Consider the following 24,988-nt stretch of genomic DNA (forward strand, 5'->3'; position numbering starts at 1 on the left):
CAGAACTTGATTCATGTTCCACTGGTGAGAAAAGTTTCTTTCACAAACTCCCAACTGCCGTTGAAAACATTTCCTCTGCATAATCACACTGTCTGCTTTGTTCCTATAAATGCTGTGTTAGTAGTTATTTATAACAGACAGACACACACACATGTACACACAAACATAGAACAGTTTTAAAACAATTGCATCATACCGCATACTCACATCTGAGTACAAAGAGAGACACAAATGAATGACACGATGTCAGTGTACATCTTGAAATATTTGACTCGATGGTTTGACACCCGTTTTCTTCTAATATGAACATTTGTCAATCATGCTGTCACATTCATAGGCTTAAACGTAGACACCTCAGTGGCTGCTGCTGTTCATTGTACGTAGCGATGCCTGTGGATTTCTTTGGGTTTGTTGCAAATGTCAGACATGCAGCTATGTTAAGATACTGTATAGGATATATAGTAAAAAGTACAGTACAGAACTAGCGCTGGGGCGGTGCGGTAATAGGTCACTGTTTACCAACTGTATGGCGGTATTGCCATAATCGTTAAATTATAATGAAAAAATTAATGTAAATACATTTTATTCCAAAAAGAAATCATGGTATAATCGTGTTATGAACTCGGCACCGCGGTATGCATTACACAACCACAGTATTGCGGTTATTGCATCCAGCCTTATACATAACATATCTTAACAGTAATGGTTATAAAATAGAAACAAATAGTTTTTGTCTCAGGTAGACTACTTCTATATAAATCAGGCATAATTTCTTGCTATGGAATTATTCAGCTTCCCCACATAATATGGGGGCGGCGTTGACAAGGGGCCCAGTGGCCAATGGCCGAGTTTTCCAATGCGATTTTAGCCCATCGTAGCTCACGCATGGTCGTCCAAGCCCCGACGGTCATGTTCCCCTACATGGTTTCGGGCAGAGCGACTTATTTAGCCCCCTACAACTACACCATCATTCAGATTTCACAAAGTTCTTAACCTCTTGAGCCCCATTGCCCCCGCCGGCGGGGGCAAAAGGTGTTGACCTCTGAACAGCTGTCAATAAATGTCAATAAATCAATAGAGACCAAATCAAACTACAATTTCTTTGTTGATTATTGTTACAGTGCACCTACAGCATAGTAATCAGCTGCCATTGTACTTTTCATCCATACATTACTCCTATTACAGTATTATTACTACTTATTGTTACTCGTTTTTATCATTTTTCACCCTATACTTTAACATTACTAATATTACAGCACTACTCTCACTAAAACATCTGTAGAGTTTACATAGTTTGCAATATATTCATACAATTTTGCCTATCAATTGGTGACACCTTGGTGAACAATTTTTCTATTCAATATTTATGTTTTAAATGAGGTCTTGAGGCTCATTCACTATTCAGAAGACAAAATTTCCATAGGCGGAGGTCTTTTTCAATCATATTTTCCTTGGTAAATGATCACAGCAGGACAATTTGGTCAGAGAAATGTGATGTTTTACACTGCATTTGTGAATTTTCAGGGGTTAGCTGACATTTGGTGAGTCAAGAGTAGCCACAATCATGGTAGTTTTGTGTCCACAACTGTTCCAATTTGGGCATAGATTTTAGGCGGATTTTCCCCCTGGACCCCCCTGGGGCTTAAAGTCTGACTCCTGTCTAAATACAGTACGAATGTTCATCTTATGACATGTTCTGTACCAGAACAGCAAATCCAAGTTTCATGCTTGTTGTTGTGACTCAGATGCAGTAACAGGTGATATGTTGTGATATGTCACAGCAGGGAAATGTGAATTGCAGGAACAAAATAACCAAATGGCTCTTAATAATCTGTGGAGCCAGGGGCGTCACAAGGGGGGGGAGTGGGACTGAGTTGCTAGGGCACAAGGTGGAGGGGCCTTTACTTTAGCTATTGAAAATAGTAGATATACAAGCTGTGCGAGCTTGTAGAGGGGACTCACATGAAAAGGTTTGACATACATTTTTCTAAAAAAAAAACGTAGAAGGATTTGAAATATTCAAAGACTTGCACACATGTTCAATAGCAGATCTACGAGCTTGTATCTGCTATTTTTCAATAGTTAAAGCACAAAATAATGCGTAATAATGCGTTCCCATTCTAAATAGGTTGAACCCTCCCTTTCCCCCTATGAAGAACATTCATGGGGGGCCCCACAGTGAATCCTTGTACCCAGGGCCCACCATTTGGTGCGACGCCCCTGTGCGGAGCAGTGACTCAGACACAGTGGTATAGTGTACCTGTGGTGTCTCGCAGCGCGCCGCAGCCCCGCTGAAACCATACAGCTATGCAAGGACGGTGAAGCACCAACATCCCGTTATAGTGCAATCAGACCCACTTGGTCATGATGGCGAGATAAGTACAGCCTGTACCACGTCATTACCCCAGACAAATGACAGCCATTCCGACAGACAGGCTGCCAATCTTCCATTTTACTCAAGTTTATTCCCCCCACACTCTCTTAACACATGGGCTGCTCAGGTTTATAACATTTCTAGCTGTTGCTGCTGCCGCCGTTCACTCACACTTTATTTTGAAGAGCCTCGGAAGCTTCGTGCGTGTGCACATGGGTGTCCACTGACCGTTGTTTACAAAAGCTTGCGAAACTAAAATCCAAACGGGAGCCGACCATCGTGTTATAGTGTCGCCGTGAAAACAATCAGATCTCTGCTTCCCTGCCGTTCTTTTTACCTCATTCAGAGATAAAGCCCTTTTTATGTTTCAGAGTAGAATGGAAAACAATGCACATGCCTTTTTTTCCTCTCTCTCTCTCTCTCTCTCTCTCTGCTACGGGGTGACGTATTGCCTCGGGTCATTCAGAGGGCAGGCAGCAGCGTGTACAGTTAACCCTTCGTTGTCTCGTCTCTGGACGAGACAACTCCTTTTGGCATGGTGACACCTAGTGGCCTTAACTCTGTTGTTGTTAATGAAGAGTGTGCCCATAAGCGACAAACATGGTTTTGTTTCCGCCATGTGACAGGACTTAGCCATGCTTTTAACCCTTGCAGCATTTGAGCATTTGAGAGAGAGAGAGAGAGAGAGAGAGAGAGAGAGAGAGAGAGAGAGAGAGAGAGAGAGAGAGAGAGAGAGAGAGAGAGAGAGAGAGAGAGACAGTTTACAGTTTAGGCATTTAGCAGACGCCTTTAATCCAAAGCGATGTACAATAAACAGGTAATACATCACTATAATAAGCAAGATAATATGTCAGTACATTAACAACAATGTTCTAATGGAAGCTAGGGAGTGAGTCTGTAGTTCTAATGGAAGCTAGGGAGTGAGTCTGTAGTTCTAATGTGACAGGGAGTTTATTCCACATGTTGGGGGCCAGGAGGGCAAATTGTCTAGGACGAGTGGATTTTTGTCCTGTCTGTAGTTCTAATGGTAGCTAGGGAGTTAGTCTGTAGTTCTAAGTGTGACAGGGAGTTTATTGCACAGTTTGGGGGCCAGGAGGGCAAATTGTCTAGGACGAGTGGATTTTTGTCCTGGGGTTTTTAGCGAGGGTTCTGTCAGCATCCCTGTGTTGGCTGATCTGAGTGAACGGGGGAGAGAGAGAGAGAGAGAGAGAGAGAGAGAGAGAGAGAGAGAGAGAGAGAGAGAGAGAGAGAGAGAGAGAGAGAGAGAGAGAGAGAGAGAGAGAGACATTGCATGGTATAAACAGACACCCTGACCCAGCTACAAGTGGTGCAGAGGGATCAGACCGCTGCACTCTCACCTCTGCATCGATTTCATGTTGTGCTGATGTATCGTCTGTAAAGCCCTGGGACCCCCGGGGCGTCCGGCTAAGCTTCCAGAAAGCTCTCTCTCTCTCTCTCTCTCTTGCCGGGGTGTGTCTGCCTGGTGGTTCCCGACGTGGGATTATTATTAGAGTGGATCCCAGTCACTTCAGCTGAGGCCTATAATCTCTCCACGGGAGACCAGAGCTGCGACAGTCTCCCCCAAAATGTCAACATTAGCCACCCATGCAGCGCTCGAGTTAACACGCTCTGTCAGACCGCAAGATGAACAGATTTACGTTTTACGACATAATGCTATTTTTGAATTTACCAGACATTCTACATTTCCCAACAGTAGTCTAAATCAGGGGTTTTCAAAGTGGGTGACGGGGCACCCTGGGGTGCTGCGACAGCAGTCCAGGGGTGCCGCGAGATCCTTTGATAATATTTGGAATTTATTTGAACAAATATTTGGTATCATTTTGGAGTTATTTTCAGTAGGTTTTGACCAAAATGGTAATTCTCTCAATGTTTTCCTCACAACATAATCCCTAAAATATGCCACGAATACAAGGTACTGCGAGTGAAAATTATGAATGTCATGTAGGTAATATTATAATATAATGTAGGCGTGCCTCGGATGAAAAAGTTATTTATAGGGGTGCCCTGTGCCCAAAAAGTTTGGGAACCCCTGGTCTAAATGCATGCATTTGATTCAGCCTGACCAATAGCTAGGGATAACACATCCCCACCGGCCATAAAAATAAATGATCAGAGGGGAGACATCAAAACAGAGGCATGGATCCCCATCCACAGCAAATCCATATACAGCTAGGACTATCCACAAGTTTCCAACGTCCAATCGTGCATTGCGTAGAAGGTGAGCGGCAGTTCCGGCGTCGCAGCCGAGAGTGATCTACAAGCCCACAACGGCTGCATCTGCGACGCGACGTGAGCTTGTACGTCTGCTGTTCTCCGGATGTGTCCCACACATAATTGGAGTAAATTCTCGCGGAAACAGGTGGATACAGTAGGCCTATACCAGGGTTCCCCAATAGGCGGCCCGCAGGGGGCTACTGTCAGGCCCCCACCAACCCCAGTAATAATGGTGGTATAAGAGCAGCAACAAAACTAGTATATCGTCATTGTCGGGTGGAAAACCTGTATCTCAAAATGGGTACGTTCTTTCGCAAAGTAAAGCTCTGCTTCATCAAACAAGGCCGTCGCACAAAAGTAGTGAAAACAGCAGATCTACAGGCACACAACGCTCGTAGATCGGCTGTTTTCACTAGTTTAAGTCATTTTTTAAATGATAAATGTAAACGAACGGTTTTGGACATACAAGATTTTCACCCTACAACGACGATATCTGAACTGTCACTGGAGTAGCGGCAACGCCACCGTCGCCCCCTGCAATGTTGTGGCCCTCGGCTTGGTACCCTAGACATAATTTGGCCCTCAGGAAAAACTAATTGGGGAACCCTGGCCTATACTGTATATCGTTGCTGACTGGCAGAGACCTTGTGTCTCCATATTTCAACCTTTTTGGGGAACTTAATGCCATGATTCATCAAACTGCAGTGTCACACAAACATAGCACAAAAAGCCGATCTACAGCAGCGACATGTAAGCCAGAGAGACGTGTTGATTGACGAAAATGAAATAAAAACTAAATAAAAACGTAGCTAAGACTAAACTAAGACTAAATATATTGACAATTTCATCAACAAAATAAAAACTAGACTAAAACGTTGGGAGGGACTAGTGGAGAAGCTAGTCATTTTATGTTTGGTTGCTCTCAGGTGTTGCGTGCTGAAAATAGCAGATCTAAAAGCTCACAACGTGTCGTGCACAGAACCGAGTGTAAAATCTGTCATTACGATGCCATCAAGGCCTGCCAAAATACAATTCTACAGTTGACTAAATCAACTGTAGATTTAGTCGACTAAAAATCTTATGATATTTAGTTGACTAAAATTAGACTAAAACGAAAACTGTTCGGGTGACTAAATTATGACTAAAACTAAAAGACATTTCATTCAAAAGACTATGACTAAAACTAAATCAAAATTTGCTGTCAAAAACAACACTGCCAAAGAGACATGAGACATCGTAGCACAACGTTGGGCCTGCGAGCTACGCTTTGCTGTTGAACTTACAAATCACTTAGGGGGGGGGGAGGATGTTTCATAATATTATTACTCTATCAGATAACTGAACCATCCCTTATCAGCCTGGTAAAAATAAAAAATTTCTTATGAGCCCGGAGCTCTGAGTGCTTTTTTTCCATTAGTAGATGTAGAATGTTTTATTAAAGTCACTATCGGGCATGGCACTACATTACCAACTAAATTGATGCAGACACTCTGGAAGTCATTATTTCCCACAGCCGATTCAACACGTCTTTTTTTCATTTATTTTTTTACCTCATACACTGGAAAAGAAACCGAAAGGGAGTAGACATTCTAAGCTTTTTAAAGACGCCATGACATGGCCAGAAATCATAGTTTGATTCAGCATTCAACAGAATGCTTGGAACAATCTTTTGGGAAATTCACTTTTGGAAAATGTAAAGCATATGAAAATGTATTGATTTGCCTTTACTGTAGCCACGTCGTTATTATCAGTAACGGGGAAAGCCTGTTTGCGCTGTCGATTCGAGGTGAAGGAACATAATTCATAGTCTACCTCCATCTTTCTCTCAAATTTCTTCCATTAATATTTCCCTGATTTCCCCACAACGTTTAATTGTGAAACTACTTACCGGTACATCCTATAAACTTCATTGACTGGAGTCCCCCAAGGGCCTTTACATCCCTTGTATTAATAGATCTGCTACTTTCGGAGAAGAGATTTGGTGTAGATAAGACCAAAACTCTTGGTCTTATCCGAAAGTAGCAGATCTATGCGAGCTCACAATGTGTCAGTTTGCAACGTGTTGTGTTCTTTTGGATCTAAATCCTTTGCTGAATGTTTGCCTATTTTCGCTTGTTATGATAAGCCCGGAATAGGGATGCTAAGATTCATGTGGTTGATGCCATCTGTCAGTTATTTGCATTGCCAGTCTATCAAAGCTTGCGATTATAGAACATTAGAAATGTATCTACGATGGAAGTTGGCATGTGCTGGTTTCGATTACAGTGTGCCTGCCATCGATTGGCTCGTACTCGTACATCCCATAAGCCGGAGGTACAGGAGTGTTGTAATTGGCTAGTTTGTCGCAGGACGCTTATGCTACCTCAGACAAATGACAGACATTTTGACAGACAGGCTGCCAAGCTTTAATTTTTCTGAGGTTTCCCCCCCACACACACTTTGTCATCTGTCCATAGTGGAGCAAGACATTTGCCATTAACCTGTTAGAACTGGGAAACCATTTGTGTCATTTTAGATATCTTTGCCATGTACCTCATTTCTTCCAATGGTGATTCTCCTGGTGATTAAGATGGGGTTTAATAACAACATGGCCTCCCTGTTGATCGCTGTTGATCGTGTTGAGGGGGCAGTGGATACTGGGACACCTCACACATGATCACAGAAATATCACAATGTAGCTGTGGCCGCGTGCAAAATAAATGTAGCGCAGCCAGGGGCGTCACAAGGGGTAGGAAAGTGGGACTGAGTTACTGGGGCCCAAGGCTGGAGGGGCCCTAATAACTTTATCTATTGAAAAATAGCAGATATACAAGCTCACAGCACGGCACCGAGTGCCGCGCTGCGAGCTTGTAGATCTGCTATTTTTGAAAAGTTGTGAAAATGTGTGAAAATCTTTGAATATATGTATTTTTTAAGCGAACATTTCTAACTCAAATTTTGCTTCTGGGGGTCCCTGGAACTAAATATTTTGAGATCGGGGTCCGTGGCCAAATACATATCATCTTGGGGGTCCTTGATGACATAGGTTTCTTGCACACATTTTCACGATTTAAAAAAAATAGCAGATCTACAAGCTTGCAACGCGGCACTCGGTGCCGCGCTGTGAGCTTGTATATATCTGCTATTTTTCAATAGTTAACATTCATGGGGGGCCCAGAAGGGCCCAGAATTTGGTGTGACGCCCCTGAGCGCAGCAGCGCTGATTGGTCCCATGGTTTGTGAGATTAGCCAGCGCTGGGTTACCACGGCAATGCAACGCGCGCCAGCGGGGTCACTGGAATAATTAAAGGTCAAAGAACTGCGTGAAGAGCCGGGGGCCCCCCGCGCTAATGAGGCCCCCGTGCTAATGAGGCCCCCCGCTCGCCAGGTGCGGCCGCCATGAAGGAGGGGGAAAAAAGGGCAGGGGCCTCCCTGAACGTAAACAACACCTTCATACAGGGGTGTCACACCAAATTCTGGGCCCTGGGTACAAGGGTTCCCTGCGGGCCCCCCATGAACGCATTGTTACGCATTGTTTTGTGTTTTAACTATTGAAAAATAGCAGATATACAAGCTCATAGCGCTGCACAGAGTGCCGCGCTGCGAGCTTGTAGATCTGCTATTTTTGCCATTTGAATATTTCAAATCCTTCTAAGGTTTTTTGAAAAACCTACGTTTCTATGTTGTGCTCAAACCTTTTCATGTGAAGGACCCTCAAAATGATATGTATTTGGCCAAGGACCTCCATCTCAAAATATTTAGTTCCAGGGGCCCCCCAGAAGCAAACTTTGAGTTACAAATGTTCGCTTAAAAAAATACATATTCAAAGATTTGCACACATTTTCACGACTTTTCAAAAATAGCAGATCTACAAGCTCACAGCGGGAGCTTGTATATCTGCTATTTTTCAATAGTTAAAGTATAAGATAATGAAGGTCCCTCCACCTTGGGCCCTAGTAACTCAGTCCCACTCCCCCCCCCCCCCCCCCCCCCCCTTGTGACGCCCCTGCCTTCATATCTTCTATCTCTGCTAGACACCCAGGAAGCCCCCCCCCCCCAGCACTTATTAAATATTGAAGTTGCATGACATGATTAGCTACGTTTAATTGCCAGGGATGGTTACAAATCACGGTTGTTGAGTACGGCGAGGCCCGGAGAGGCTGAATGAAATCCAGAGCTAGCATTCAGTCGATAAACTTTTAAAGGACAACTTTGTTTTTTTTTATAACAAGGGTTCATATTTTAGATTGTAATTAGAGAAAAGAAAAGATGAGTGTTAAAATGTTTTCATTTACTGCTTTCTATTGTTTTAGCGATTTTAGTATTTTGATTTCAGTGGGTGGTGGCATGCGTTCAAGTGGCTAAAATATGTCCTTTTAGACACAATAAGCTGGCAATTTCTTTGTTACTGTTTACACCAGCCCCCATAAGTCTCATCTGTCCATGAAAGATTGCGCTGCTTCTTGGGAATGGGCTTATTGTGTCTAAAAAGATATATTTAGACCCTTGCATGCATGCCCCCAACCTGGGGGCATGCATGCAAATCAAAATCATTAAAATGACTAAAACGATAGACAGAAGTAAATGAAAACATTTTAACACTCATCTTTTCTTTTCTTTAATGACTATCTAAATTATGAACCCTTGTCGTAAAAAAACTAAGTTGCCCTTTAAATGACTGTTACTCACTCAATAATAACCAGTGAAGCCCGTATCAGAGTGTACGGTTGAGACCTATCCACCGCAAATTTGAGGTGGAAAGCTTTCCACCTCAAGTCAGAAAATAAGTGCAGGCCATATAGTCACGGCCCACGGTGAAGTCCTTCACCCTGTCTAGACCGGTTCAGGTCGACCAATCAGTGAACGGGGTGTAGAGCCTGTCTGTCTGATAGTAAAAACAGAGAGATGTGTTGGGACTCACGGTGGAAAGCTCTCCACTGTGAGGAATGATGTAACGTTGTAGTTTCATGACTCAAAAAGACTCGAAAAGACTACACCGCGGTGTAAAGCCTTCCACCGCGGACCCGACTATGATACGGGCTTGAGACACCTAAGGGTGAAAAGCGAGTTCGTGCCATGTCTTGGCCGCCTGGCCAGTGATGTAATATATATCGGACCAGTTATAACCCATATATGGAGACCCCTGGTACCCATAGATATTCACAGATGTAATATTGATGACATCAGGGATCTCCATATATGGGCATAAAAGGGATTTGGTTCCCCTGGCATCACAGGGATCTCCATATATGGGCAATTGGGCATAAAAGGGATTTGGTTCCCCCGACATCACGGCGATGTCAGAGCCGTGAACTTCAACTTTTGATTTCTCTGGTGGGAGTCGACTTGTGTAATGAAGTCGACTCAGTCGACTTGTCGACTTGTTAGTTAATGCCCTATTTCCTATACTGTCTGAATGAACGTTCCTGTCTGTCTGTCTGTCTGTCTGTCTGTCTGTCTGTCTGTTCGTCTGTTCCATTTACCCTTTCTTAAGGTCAATTCATGCTTTGCACGACAAGTGTGTCTCACAACATTCAGAGTGTTGAGCAGTCATAGTGTCTAAAACTCGTCTACGCCATCGTCACTAAATGTAAACGAGGAAGTGAATGAATATAGTTCCACAGCAACAGAGCTTACTTTGTCCTCCTAACCAATGAGAGCACCCGTCTTTTTTTATCAAGGCGTTTGTCATTTTCCCAGAGGTAGCCTACATGACACATTGTTGTCATTTTGATGTCACTGCGAAAATGAAAAAGAGGGGTCTAATTTTTTCCATTCCATATAGCTACTCTTGGTCTATTGAATGTGTATAATCTCTGTGTTCATGTCAAAGTGCGGGTTTTCCATATGTGTTGAAATATAATGTCCATGTATTTGCTAGATAATCACAGCGTTTACTTCCATAATAATAGATTTTGTACACGTTTAACACAGATTTCATTTCTTTGCTAAATAGTTACTACATTGATTTTAAAGACAGACAGACAGTGGATAAAAACAAGTCATGGTAAATGGTGCATTTATATAGCTCCTTTATCCAAGGCGCTTTACAGAGATTGTGCATTACATTCACCCATTCACCTACACATTCAGACACCGATGGCGGAGGAAACCATGCAAGGCACCAACCTGCTCACCGGGAGCAACTAGGGGTTCAGGGTCTTGCTCAAGGACACTTTTCGACTGAGAACTGAGAACCTTCCGGCTGCCAAGCAACCAAATACCCCTGAGCCAATGCTGCCCCTGGAATTCATGAATTTGTGCAACATGTTTAAATGTTTTTGGACTTCCTCCAAGCAGTGATGGTCTCATATGTCTGTGATCAATCAAAGCTTGCGCCCCCCAAGGGGTGCAGGGCCCCGATCCCATGGTTGGGGAAGCACTAGGGACCAGGGACGTGCTGGGCCCCTGATTCAGCCCGGGAAAAAGAGTTGGAGAGGCCCTCATTGCGCGCTATAGAGAGAGATCTCTCCATAGCGCTGCTGCTACTCAAAGATTTGCCATTTCAGATCATGACAAGTAACAAGCCAGTGGGCCAATTACTGTACATGAGTTATATTTCGTTGTTGTCGGGTGGAAACCTTGTATGTCCAAAACCGTTTGTTTTGTATTTATCATTTTAAAAATGATTTAAACTAGTGAAAACAGCCGATCTACAAGAACACAACGCCTCGCGGTGCGAGGCGTTGTGTGCTTGTAGATCTGCTGTTTTCACTACTTTTGTGCAACAGCCTTGTATGATGAAGCAGGGCTTTGCTTTGCAAAAAAATGTATACATTTGAAACTTGGAGATACGAGGTTTCTGCCTGACAGTGACAATTTACTTCAGCCCCCAAAATGGAACGAAGGCCGACATTTCATTTTTAATTTTTTATTAATGGCCGGCCTGGACCGGCCGGGAATGAACCGGCCGTTCGGGAATTGTCCCGCTTTTCCCAATGGCCAGCACGTCCCTGGCACTGACTGATGCTAAGCATAAATTAACCTTCATACTTCTCCTTTACCTTGCTCTCTATTGCCTTGCTAAGTTCCCCAGCTCCTCTTCCAGGGCCCGTAGGACTCCCCCTCACCATGCCCTGTTAGAGCACCACTGTGCATGACTTCCATTAGCCAACAACACCCCATGGGTTCTGTCAGTCAGTCAGTCACACAACGCACACTCCACAAATGCAGGTCATTTGAGCTGCCGCCAACGTCAGAGGCGTTGGTTGGAAAGCAGCTTTGTCGCTGGGGTTTCTGCTTGTGTCACACTGAAGCACACACATTGGGTTAACAACGTGGCATTGATAAAGGTTGATTATACTTTGTGACTTGATGTAGTCGTGTGCTGGAAATAGCCGATCTACAAGCTCACAGCAAAATGGCGCACTGTGAGCCTGTAGATTGGCTCTTTTGGGCCGAGTCATTTCCAGCTTAAACGGAGTGACCTTGTTCTTTACCTTTCTCTGTCTTCCTTCACTCCCTGTCTTGTGTTTTCGTATACATTTCTCCAAACTCTGTTGAATCTTCTCTTTCTGTCCCCTCTCCTGTCCTCTCTGGCATCGCTGTCCATCTGTCTGTCATGTCTGTCGCTGGCTGGCTGGGTGGCGGGCGGGCGGGTTGGTTGGGTTTGTGTCACCTATGGCGTCCATGTTGTCGTCGGGTTGAGTATAGGTTATACGTCCAAGAGGGCGATGCTTCAGCAATTACACGGTGTCAGTATGTACTCCCACGACGACCATCACATCACTACCACCCCCTACTGCTGGAGCGAAAGAGGTAAGGGGGGGGCCACGCACAGCCCACTCGTGTCACTCTGTCTTGCGTCCCATGCGTCCCGTCTGTCCGTCCGTCCGTCCGTCCGTCCGTCCGTCCGTCAGTCAGTCCTGTGGCCTTTGCTCTGTGGCGTGTCCCGTCTACCTGTATGAAGATGTTTACAGACGCACGTGCGCTTATTCAGAGCAGTCTGAAGCTCACATGCCATGTGACACTGGCGGAACAAGTCAGAACCGGGCCTGTAAGCAAGCCACAATGATCGGGCCCCTGCCACCACCTTCTTCGTATATCTTAGTTATTGGCCTACTCACCCCTATTTGTAGGGGACTCCACAAGCCTTTCTGCTCTGTAAAATCATCCACGTTCACTTTCTATTGACAGCAAGGCCAGTCCAGTAGGTCTCTCTTGTCCCATTGTGCTTCTCAAGTAGTTTTTAATCCTTTTCAATTTTGAGAATTACCGCTCGGCACAGTTTATATGCATTTCCACTCATGATTAATGCGTAAACAACGCACTGCTGAAGGCTATAGCTGGCTTGTGTTGACAAGTGATTGATGATGACATGGCATGCACCGATGGGCAGCTGTTGATGATGATAAAGTTTTAAATGGGCCCGCCTGCCCCACTTAGAGGCGGAGCACGCAAAGTGCGTCCGAATCCTAATAAACTAAAAGATGATAAGATCCATGTGATCTGACCATAGCTGACCGCCTCAGCTTATACGGACGCTCCGCCCCTGCCATGTGATATGAACGCGTAGAAAGGACTGCCTCTTCGCGGAGCGCTCTCCCCTTACTGGATGACATCTGTATCCCCACTGGAACATTTATTTTCTGTTCACTAAAGAGCAGGAGAGGCGTGGAGAGTGACCCCTGTTACGGAACCAACTCACCGTAGCAGTGATTGCTGACAAAAGATAAAGCCTGGCCAGAGTGAGAAGCGAAGTGACAAAACCAATCCACGGATCGTAGCGTAGAAGGCTGGCACCCATGCTACTAACAGTTGGCGTCTTGGCGACTCTCTTGCTTACATGTGTCTGCACTGTAAGATTTTGTTTACTCATCATCACTATTTGTCTACACTGTAAATGTACTTTAAGCTTGCCAAAATAGCTATTCAGATGCTTTGACCTCAAGCACTGCAGTCTGTGCAGCGATGTCCAGCCATGGTAGCGCGGCACATTGCCTACTGTAGCTCTAAATAATTGAGAGGTGCGTGATTCATATACTTGGGCCAAACAGAACTACTTTTATCATGGAGGCTAAAGCTATAAATGTGTAATGCCTAGCAGCCCGACATGGTCTCAAGGAGTGTGTTTAGTGCAGCCGGTTTGTGTGTGCGGCTGTGCGCGTGCGTGCGGGCACACTTGCATGTGTGTATTGTTTGTGTGTTTCTACGTTAGTGCCGTGTGTGTGTGTGTGTGTGTGTGTGTGTGTGTGTGTGTGTGTGTGTGTGTGTGTGTGTGTGTGTGTGTGTGTGTGTGTGTGTGTGTGTGTGTGTGTGTCTGCTGTAGATGTACATGTGTAATATTGTCTGTTCATACAGTATGTATCAAGACCAGAATGAATGTTAATTAATGTTCATTTATTTATTAAGCGCTGGACAATGAAAGAGGTTCCCTTCATATTGCGTGTGTCTCTCTCTGTGTGTGTGTGTGTGTGTGTGTGTGTGTGTGTGTGTGTGTGTGTGTGTGTGTGTGTGTGTGTGTGTGTGTGTGTGTGTGTGTGTGTGTGTGTGTGATGTGTGTGATGTGTGTGAGAGAGATTCAGGTCCAGTTTGCTCCTATATGGTTAATAATCCAGGAGAATCATTCTGTTCCGTTGCCATTGTCCCCAATGTTTTACACTACAAAGCCACAGCTTACATTGCGTTATATCTATTTCTGTTTTTTCTCTTGTGTCTGTTCCGTTTTCCCGTTTCACTCTTATCTTCTATGTTCACACATCTCGTTATAATATGACCTTGGAATTTCCATCTTCCAATTCCAATGCTCTCTGATCCCTCCTGCTTTGTCTTGTCTGTGTGTCTACTGTCGCCTCTCTCCCTCGTGTCTCCATCTCTCATTGTACGTCTCGTCTGTCCGTCCTGCCGGTGGTGTTTGTTCTTTTTTGTCGTGCGTGTCCTTTCACGCGCCGGCCCCGGGCAGAGAGCCGCGAGAACTCCTTCAGCCGCTCGCGCAGCTCCAGCGTGTCCAGCATCGACCGCGACACCAAGGAGGCGGTGACCACGCTGCAGTTCGGAGAGTCCTACGGCCGCAAGAGCGACCCGCTGCCCACGCCCTGCCTGTGGGTGGGCACCAGCCTGGGCGTGGTCCTCCTCATCCCCATGTCCATCGCCACCGAGGAGGACGAGAGGCTGGAGGAGCCCGTCACCATCGGCGCCAGCGGTGAGAGCAATGATATCTGCGCTGTGTTTATAATGAATATTGAACCGATCGTATTGACAAGCATGGGTTATCGCTGTGTCCGTACATGGACACACGTGTCAGTGGTGTAAAGCAACTAAGTACATATACTTAAGTACTGTACTTAAAGGGCCATTTCAGCTCTGGGACAACCCAATCTTATTTTATTGTTGTATGGGACACGATCAACACAATCCTTATTTTTTGTGTCCAATCTGTTTTTTGAGATATTTTAGTATTTCAGCATGTGATGCAAAACGCATCACTGATGATGCAAAATATACTTTAATACATTTAATAAAATACATATTATTTAGAAGTAGGCCTACCCATTTCGCCGTGATGACATCATCGCGGTGTACTTTGCAATACAAACCGCAAAATCAGTCCTCCAGTTCTAGGAAACACAGCCCTGCTAGAAAAACCAGCACAAGACCAGCACAACCAGCGCATGTTGTGTTTTACTGCTGGTCTGTGCTGGTGCTGGTCCCACCATCTAAACCAGCATGAACCAGCACAGACCAGCACCAGCACAAACCAGTGCATGTTGTGTTTTACTGCTGGTTTGTGCTGGTGCTGTGCTGGTGCTGGTCTGTGCTGGTGCTGGTATTATTAGCTGGTTTAGGTTTAGCTAATTAGGTTTAGGTTTAGCTAATTTGCTCTTTGCTCTGGTGCTTGAATCCTGTTCTGATGCTCTGCTCCATGACATTATTATTGACATTGTGAGTGGGATTCGAACTTACTACCTCTGGATCTTGAGTCCGGCACTGATCCTCTGCGCCACTGGAACCTGTTAGTTAAAATGGGTGTTTGTCCCTATTTGTATATGACCAGCTTAGACCAGCACAGACCAGCACAGACCAGCACCAGCACAGACCAGCACCAGCACAGACCAGCACCAGCACAGACCAGCAGTAAAACACAACATGTGCTGGTTTGTGCTGGTCTGTGCTGGTCTATGCTGGTTTATGCTGGTTCATGCTGGTCTGTGCTGGTGCTGGTGCTGGTCTATGCTGGACCAGCACCAGCACAGACCAGCAGTAAAACACAACATGTGCTGGTTTGTGCTGGTGCTGGTCTGTGCTGGTCTATGCTGGTTTATGCTGGTTCATGCTGGTCTGTGCTGGTGCTGGTCTATGCTGGACCAGCACCAGCACAGACCAGCAGTAAACACAACATGTGCTGGTTTGTGCTGGTGCTGGTCTGTACTGGTCTGTGCTGGTCTATGCTGGTTTATGCTGGTTCATGCTGGTCTGTGCTGGTGCTGGTGCTGGTCTATGCTGGTCTGTGCTGGTGGACCAGCATAGACCAGCACCAGCACCAGCACAGACCAGCATGAACCAGCATAAACCAGCATAGACCAGCACAGACCAGCATGAAAATTGTGCTGGCCTGTGCTGGTTTTTCTAGCAGGGAGAAGGGGGGGGGGGGGGGGGGGGGGGGGGGGGGGGGGGGGGGGGGGGGGGGGGGGGGGGGGGGGGGGGGGAGAGACTTTTTTCTTATTTCCACATAACAACTGTGTGTGTGTGTGTGTGTGTGTGTGTGTGTGTGTGTGTGTGTGTGTGTGTGTGTGTGTGTGTGTGTGTGTGTGTGTGTGTGTGTGTGTGTGTGTGAAGGCGTGAAGCCGTGTTGTGCTTCGTAATGTGGCACTTAAAGGTGCTGATAGGCAACAGAGAAAACAACGCAACCAGGCACTCGCTGGAGAAATAACAGCTTTGTGCTTTTGAATACTTAACAATAGTATATTGTTGCTGTCGGGGCAGATCTATTTTTACTGGTGCCACTTAAAAATCGTCATTCGTTTTCACCATAGACTTTTACAAAGATATTATACCAATTATGTTAAGCCTCGAACCAAGCCATCCAGGGTGGCATTGAATCATGACCATGCAACCTTTGTTTCTATGAAAAGAACATTTTGAAAATCACTAAACAAAGGGTAGTTATTAAATGTAGTGTATCAAATAATTTAACATTAAAATTAGAGATGTTACCGATCAATCGGCAATGGATCGGATCGGGCCGATCAAAGCGTGATCGGCGATGATCGGTGGTTTAGATCAAAAGGTAAATTCACCGATCCGATCCGATCGGTGCATCCGATCAACCAGCCGTTCAGTATGCCCACTGAGGCCATTTTGGGGTATTGATTTCCACAGTGCTGAAGGAATAATTAGTTACTGCTATGATAATAAATACATAGTAATCCTGGTAAATAACTATAAGGCAAATATATAAATGAATTCATGAGTGAATGAATGAATTAAAGTTAAAACATTAACATTTAGAAAATATAAATAATAACTTGATCGGATCGGTGATTGATCGGTATCGGGTGATCAAACTTTTGTGATCGGTGCTCGCTGATCGGTTCCAAAAAACCTGATCGGACCATCCCTAATTAAAATATATTTTCACATAGGATCAAAGGTTGTATGGTCATGATTCACTGCCATCCTGGATGGCTTTGTTCGAGGCTTAACATAATTGTTTATAAATATTTTTGTAAAAGTCTATGGGGAAAATGAATGACAATTTTTAAGTGGCACCAGTAAACCACTTCCGCTGCGATGCTCTATATCCTCTCAGACCCAATACTTTCAATATTTAGTTATCGTTGGATAGGATTTTATCCACAATGCATGCTGTATTTATGTGGTCCCATAGGACTGATAACCGGTCACTCAAAATTACAATTCTTCTACATTATGTAATTGTGTAGACTTCTTGTAAATGAAGTAATGCAGATGTTACCTATAATTGTACCTTTGAGAGCATAACATGAAACCAAATGGACCCGTTATTGTCCGTTTGGTTTCATTTTACACTCTCAAGAGTTAAACACTACTTTGTTTCACCACTGGCTCTGTGAAGCCGCCTGCAGTAAATAAGGAATTCAGCAGAGCGATGTGATCTTCTGCTGATAGCGTTATGCAGGTGAGCTGAGCTCGCTGGGAGAGAGTGTTTTCATTTCCACACTCCCAATTCATTCCACAAGTCTCCTCCGTCTCCGTTCAATTGGAAGTTGCGCACGTCGTTCAATCCAATCTCCGGTTTTAGATAAGAAAACAACAAAGGATTGCGATGATGAAAATGAAAAGAGTCCTCAGGCCTCGGTCCTCAGCCCCCCCCCCCCCCCCCCCCCCCCCCCCGACAGAATTGGCCTTGAGTATGATTTTGTTTTATTTATTTACTTTGTAATGGATTTTGGAGAGACTGCAGTGCTTTATGGAAACAAGCAGAAGATGCTATTTTTTAGCTAAGCTCTGACATCTGGCTTTGTTCGGAATGCAAAGCTTGGCCTGCATCTGGCCTACATCTGGCCTATATCTGGCCTACATCTGGTCTACATCTGGCCTACATCTGGTCTACATCTGGCCTACATCTGGCCTACATCTGGCCTACATCTGGCCTACATCTGGCCTACATCTGGTCTACATCTGGGCACAAAGTGCTCAAAGCTTGTTGTCGGCCCAGGGCCACACTGGCCAAGCTTCACGGGATGCTTAATGAAATGAACTCATACATAGCACCGCTCACTTCACACTAGGTGTGATTATTATTTTTGTATTAACCACCCTAACATCCCTCCTTATTCTAGGGGGAGCTCAAGTTAAAATATAGAGATGCTGTAAGAGGTTTCTTCCCGACAACAACGATTTGGGAGTCCGTTGACATGGCGAGGTTTGGGAACCCCATCTGTTCTAGGCTTCATACTGTACGTTAGGGCATTCACCAGATATTCGAATATCCGAATATTCAAATATCAAAGTCACTATTCGACGTCGTTCACCGAAGTCGATATAAAAATATATAGTTTATAAAGTGTGGCTAGATAGGAAGTCATAAGAATGAGTTTTTAATGCCCCTGGCAGTGGTGGATGAATTTGTTAATGCTCTATACCAGGGGTTCTCAAACCTTTTTAGGCCACAACCCCAAAATAAACATATTTGAACTGGGGACCCCCACCCTGACAAGCACTTGGAATTGTAGGTATTACATTTAATGTGACTCGGTTCCGCAGATAAATATTGTGAAAATAGCAGATCTACATGCTCACAGGGTTAGCATGTAGATCTGGCTCACAACGCCTGGCACAACGCCTGGCTCACGTTGTGAGCATGTAGATCGGCTATTTTCACAATGTTCGCCTCTTGCTTACTTAATATTTGACAGTTTGGCCAGTCCTGTCGAATATTCGACTATTCGAATACTTTGAGGTTGAATAATTCGAATACTAAAAATCACTATTTGTGAATGCCCTATACTGTACGTTATCCTTCGCACAGGGAACGTCCTGATGCTGAAAGGCTCCATCCTGCGCTTTGCCTTCATGGACTGCAACGGTTCGCTGATCCAGAGCCCCTACGAGGTGTGGCGGGACCCCAACGCCGCCGAGGACCCCGACCGGCCTCGCAAGCGCAAGCTGGTCAACTTCTCGCCCTCGTCCTCCCAGGTTAGGCCTCTATTAATCATTTTCAGAATGGGTTTGCATTTCATATAGGCTACTGCTTAACGGCACTGTTTATCTAAACAGTGGTTCTCAACCTGTGGGTCGGGACCCCCAGGGGGGGTCCCCAAACGATTTTGGGGGGGTCCCCAGATGATTAACTTCATGTGCAACATTGTTTTCTCAGTAATCAAAGTCAAACCAACATAAGGTTTAAGAGTATGGAGTATGGGTATCTGCACATTTCTAAAGTGACAACTGACAATTTAAGGACTTTTAAATACCTCTAAAATGACATTAAACATTTACCAAATTGTCAAATATTAGAGGCAGAAATTGTGAAAATAGCCGATGCTCACAACGCCTCGCAACTACATCTATCATGTAGATCTGCTATTTTCACGATCACAATAGAACCGTGTTGTACAAAATGTAATGCCTTAGCGTTCGTCTATTAAAATATGATTATTTTGGGGGTCGCGGCCTGAAAAGGTTGAGAACCACTGATCTACACAAGCTCACAACACCTTAACCCTAACCTCTCAGAACTTATGCCTAAACCTAAATCCTGTCCGACCGGGCGAAACACCTGGCAACATGTTCCCTGTTGAATGGAGATAGGCCTATACAGGATATTTTCACTATTCTTGAAAATGCTCAACATATTAAATATTATGGCCTGTATTGGCTATAGCACATCATTCATGTTTTGATTATCGGCACGGATCATTGTCAGTCATTTCTTTGTATAATACCTCAGTAACAGGCTTATTGTATATTTCAGTTATTTGTCTTGTCATAGCTGCCTTGTGCAACTTTGGGGTATGAAGCCTAAAAGGGCAAACAGAAAAGCAAATCTCATTTACACGTCCCGACGTTCAATGCCAAACACACAATTAAGTCTTTAATCACAGCAATTATTCGCACATCAATTAATCATCAACTATTTTCACGATGGTGACAACAGCAGAGGACTCCAATTATGGTTCAAATCAAAACAACAGTGCTCGTGGCATGAATAGATTCTGACTGGTTTATGGTATGATTATAATTGAGTCTGATTTGGACTATAATGATGTTTAATTTCTTGCACTTGATAGATTAGATTATAGCATTATTCTATTTAGAAAAGCCTCCTGTGGACATGGAAAGGAGCATTTTGTGTTATATAACAGTGGTACCAAACCCTTTAATTCGAGACCCAACTAGTGAAAGTAGCCGATCTACAAGCTCACAACATGTCGCAATGTGACATGTTGTGAGCGTGAAGATCCGCTAATGTCACTACTTCTTAAAAAATTGTTTTCTAATTTAGGGGATTTCTTTGGTTATTATATTGTTTTCAAATAGCCTAGGTATAAAATAGGACTACAGTGGATTAATGTATGTTTTATAATATAATCATTTATATCTGCAAAGTAACAAGTAAGTTTTCAAATAATTGTAGCGGAGTAAAAGTACAATATTTGGATCCAAGATGTAGTGGAGTAGAAGTGAAAGTACTGAAAACTGGAACTAACCGAGTAAAGTACAAATACCAAAAAACTGTACAGTAGGCCTACTTAAGTAAATGCACTGCTTACTTTACACCACTGAAAATAAACCTAACGAAGCACAACGCTGCCCCCTGCAGGAGGCTGGCGGGGACGGCCACCTGGCGGTGGTGTGCTCTGAGAAGCAGGCCAAGGTGTTCTTCATGCCCACGCAGACGTGCCTGTACGTCCACAACATCACCGAGTCGTCCTTCGTGCTGCGCGCCGACGTGGTGACCGTGTGCAACAGCGTCTGTCTGGCCTGCTTCTGCGCCAACGGTCACGTCATGACCCTCAGGTACAGTACCTACTTTTATTACCTTTTACTGTTTTTGAGCGGTGCTAAGCGCTCCTAAGTCTGGCTTTGTCTACAGTATGAGTGTCTGTATGAGCACAATTGGTCCGTATGAGCAACTCTGCTCTGTTACAAAGTAAAAGAACCAGGTGAAATTCGGGAACCGATGCATGCATCTAAATCACATGGGAACAAGTGAAAAAGACAATTTCTAAAACGGCTAGTTCCATTCCTTGATTCTGATTGGCTGGTTGCTGTGGTATATGAGACCCACACCTTGAATCAGTTTATATCAAACCCAGGTGCGTTATTTCTTTCCACTGTGTTCCACAGTGCACCAATTATTTGCACCTGTGTTTCTGCAGCCTGGCCGGGAACTACTTTCTTGTAGCTGGGGACTACTTTCTTGCAGACCAGACCTTATTGTGTATTATTAGTGAAATAGAACAGTTTTAATTGGTACATGTCTATGATTTTTCATGTTGCCATATTGTAACCGTTTTAGAAAAGCAATAAGCCACGCAAGGCTTGTGGTAGGCCTACCTGTATTTTACACCGGCTGAGAGGGTTGGAAACACTCTGCTGCGGCTTGTGTCTCCCTATGCCTCTCAGCCGGTGTAAAATACTAAAATAATAGTTGTGCATTAGCTACAAGCTAAGGTCCCTTTTTTAGGTAGGTACAGGGAGAGGTACAGGTGCACAGGGAGAAAGGGAGAACTAAATATCGTCGTTGTCGGGTGGAAACCTCGTGTCTCCAAGTTTCAAATGTGTACGTTCTTTCACAAAGCAAAGCCCTGCTTCATCGCACAAGGCCGCACAAAAGTAGTGAAAGCAGCCGATCTACAAGCACACAACGCCTCACGGTGCGAGGCGTTGTGTGCTTGTAGATTGGCTGTTTTCACTAGTTTAAATCATTTTTAAAATGAACGGTTTTGGACATACAAGGTTTTCACCCGACGACGACGATATGCATTATTAAAATAGAAATTGTCCAAAACCGTGGGAGTGTAGCTTTGTTCCGACATGTCATTAGTCCGACGTTGGTGAATGCTAAACCTAACCCTAAACCTAACCCTAACCTTAGTCGGAATAATGGGACCTCAGACTATCAAGATTTTCCCCAAAACTGTCACTTTTCAGGATAAAAAATAAACAATAAAAAAAAAAAAAAAAAAAAAACAGATCTGCTATATTTTGTATTTTTGTGTGACGCTGTGGTATGATGAAGTAGGGCATTAATTCACCACAAAAAAGAGAACGCATTAAAATATGGAGATGGAGGTTTCTGCCCGACAGCAACAATATGGAGTTAGCAATCAGTGTGGTTTTTGACAGCAAATTTTGATTTAGTTTTAGTCATAGTCTTTTGAATAAAATGAAATGTTGTTTTAGTCAAAATTTAGTCACCTGAAAAGTTTTAGTTTTAGTCTAATTTTAGTCGACTAAATATCATGAGATTTTAGTTGACTAAATCTACAGTTGATTTAGTCAACTAAAATTTATTTGATGGCATCGTAATGACTGATTTTACACTTGATTCCATGCTGAAAATAGCCGATCTACAAGCGCTGCGACGCGTTGTGACCTTGTAGATCGGCTATTTTCAGCAAGCAACACCTGAGAGCAACCAAACATAAAATGACTCTCTTCTCCCTAACGTTTTAGTCTAGTTTTTATTTTGTCGACGAAATTGTCAACATATTTAGTCGTAGTTTTAGTCATCACAGCTTAGCTTTTATTTCGTTTTTATTTCGTTTTCGTCAGTGACGCAGTCGACAAACATTTTTCGTCATAGCTTTAGTCGACGAAATCAACACGGTTTGCAATAAAACGTAACTAATTGCGACCGTAGGTCGCATTTACTATCAAAACCTGCACAAAGTGTGAGTGAGTCCGTCAGTCAGTCTGTCTGTCACACCTCACACGTCACACTCTTGCCCTGCTCATATCTCCGCAACCGTTGCCCCGATCCATGCCAAATTTTGCACACACGTTCCTTACCTGCCAAACTACAACCTCCAAGGACCCCCGGAGCTCCAGGGACCCCCAGGTCCCTGGGGGACCCCCAGATGTAAAACATTACCAAATGTGCTAAACTGACCAAATGACCACCCCAACGGGGCTGCTCACAGGGAATTCCCGGGGACCACCCACTCCTGGTGCGCCAGAACGGATGCAAAAGTGGTGGCGCCCCCAGTGGAGGACCCCCTACACTGCAGCTCACATAAAATGCCGTAACTCCGGCTAGGAGCGACCGGGACAGCAGGGGCCGGTACCTATTCGTCCGCCTTGCCGGCACGGAGACCCCACCCCTCATTTCTCACATGGCCCTCTTCTAGCGCCACCATGAGGCCGATTCTTGCAAAACACATTTTTGGACACTGCTCCTACAATTTTTGCCCTAAAATCACGCAAATCGGTACACAGTATGTCTACACTCATCCCATCAACATGAATCTCTCCCATATAGCGCCACCTCCAGGCCGAATTTTAAAAACACATTTTTGGACACTGCTCCTACAGATTTTGCCCTAAAATCACGAAAATCACTACACAGTATGTCTACACTCATGTCATCAACATGGATCAGGAAGATTTTGGCAAAACACATTTTTGCCCTATTTGTGGAGATAAGTGACCTACGGTCGCTTATCTCCCGATTAGGGAGCCTTACTGGTAATAGTTTGTCCATCTGGTGGTGTTGTTTTGCGCTCACAGTTTGCCCAGTCTGAGACCACTGATGGACATCAACTACCTGCCTCTGACCGACATGCGCATCGCCAGGACCTTCTGCTTCACCAACGGGGGGCAGGCCTTGTACCTCAGCTCTCCCACCGAGATCCAGAGAATCACCTACAGCCAGGACATGTGTGACAACCTGCAGGTGTGTGTGTGCACGTGCGTGTGTGCAGGGGTGTCACACCAAATGCTGGGCCCTGGGTACAAGGATTCACTGTGGGCCCCCCATGAATGTTAACTATTGAAAAATAGCAGATATACAAGCTCACAGCGCGGCACCGAGTGCCGCGCTGCGAGCTTGTAGATCTGCTATTTTTGAAAAATCGTGAAAATGTGTGCTAAGAAACCTATGTTTCCATGTCAGTGATGCTCAAACTTTTTCATGTGAAGGACCCCCCATCTCAAAATATTTAGTTCCAGGGACCCCCCAGAAGCAAAATTTGAGTTACAAATGTTCACTTAAAAAATACATATATTCAAAGATTTGCGCACATTTTCACGACTTTTCAAAAATAGCAGATCTAGAAGCTTGCAGCGCGGCACTCGGTGCCGCGCTGTGAGCTTGTATATCTGCTATTTTTCAATAGCTAAAGTTACTAGGGCCCCTCCACCTTGGGCCCTAGTAACTCAGTCCCACTTTCCTACCCCTTGTGACGCCCCTGCGTGTGTGTGTGCGTGTGTGCGCGCGCGCGTGTGAGTGTGTGTGTGTGTGTGTGTGTGTGTGTGTGTGTGTGTGTGTGTGTGTGTGTGTGTGTGTGTGTGTGTGTGTGTGTGTGTGTGTGTGTGTGTGTGCGTGCGCGTGCGTGCATGTGCGTGCGTGCGTGCATGTGTCCCATTATACGCCTGTGTGAGCGTTTATGCAAGATCTAAAGCAGGGATATTCAACTAGATTAGGCAGGGGCGACAATTGTGATATCACAGGTGGCATCGCCTATATGTAAAAGTCCATATATGGGTATTCCCCAGAATCACTTTTATGCCCATATATGAAGATCTCTGATATCATCAATATATATCACTGGCCAGATGGCCCATATCTGTGTGGCTGGTTCAGATAGGGATCTCCATGTACTGTATGGGCATAAAATATATTGCATGTTGCGATGTCATGGGAACCACTCTTACAGAATCCCTTTTATGCCCATATATGGAGATCCATGATGTCATCAATATTAAGCCCATATCTAACAGGACTTCATATAGGAATTCCCATGTATGGAGGAA

At 44.6% G+C, this 24,988-nt stretch overlaps 1 protein-coding gene across 1 annotated transcript in view; it reads left to right on the plus strand.

Moving 5' to 3' along the window:
- stxbp5l (syntaxin binding protein 5L) overlaps positions 1–24,988 on the plus strand; it is a gene marked incomplete at its 5' end in the record, with an annotated part of 431,930 nt that overhangs the window by 397,838 nt on the left and 9,104 nt on the right. The window contains 4 exons of the mRNA XM_080753048.1: positions 14,490–14,729; positions 19,038–19,204; positions 20,832–21,028; positions 23,744–23,909. Of these exons, the coding sequence (XP_080609174.1) occupies positions 14,490–14,729; positions 19,038–19,204; positions 20,832–21,028; positions 23,744–23,909 (770 nt within the window). The remainder of the gene's footprint in view (positions 1–14,489; positions 14,730–19,037; positions 19,205–20,831; positions 21,029–23,743; positions 23,910–24,988) is intronic.

The sequence above is a fragment of the Nannobrachium achirus genome, assembly GCF_963921795.1.
Source record: "Nannobrachium achirus genome assembly, chromosome: 22".
Classification (NCBI taxonomy): domain Eukaryota; kingdom Metazoa; phylum Chordata; class Actinopteri; order Myctophiformes; family Myctophidae; genus Nannobrachium; species Nannobrachium achirus.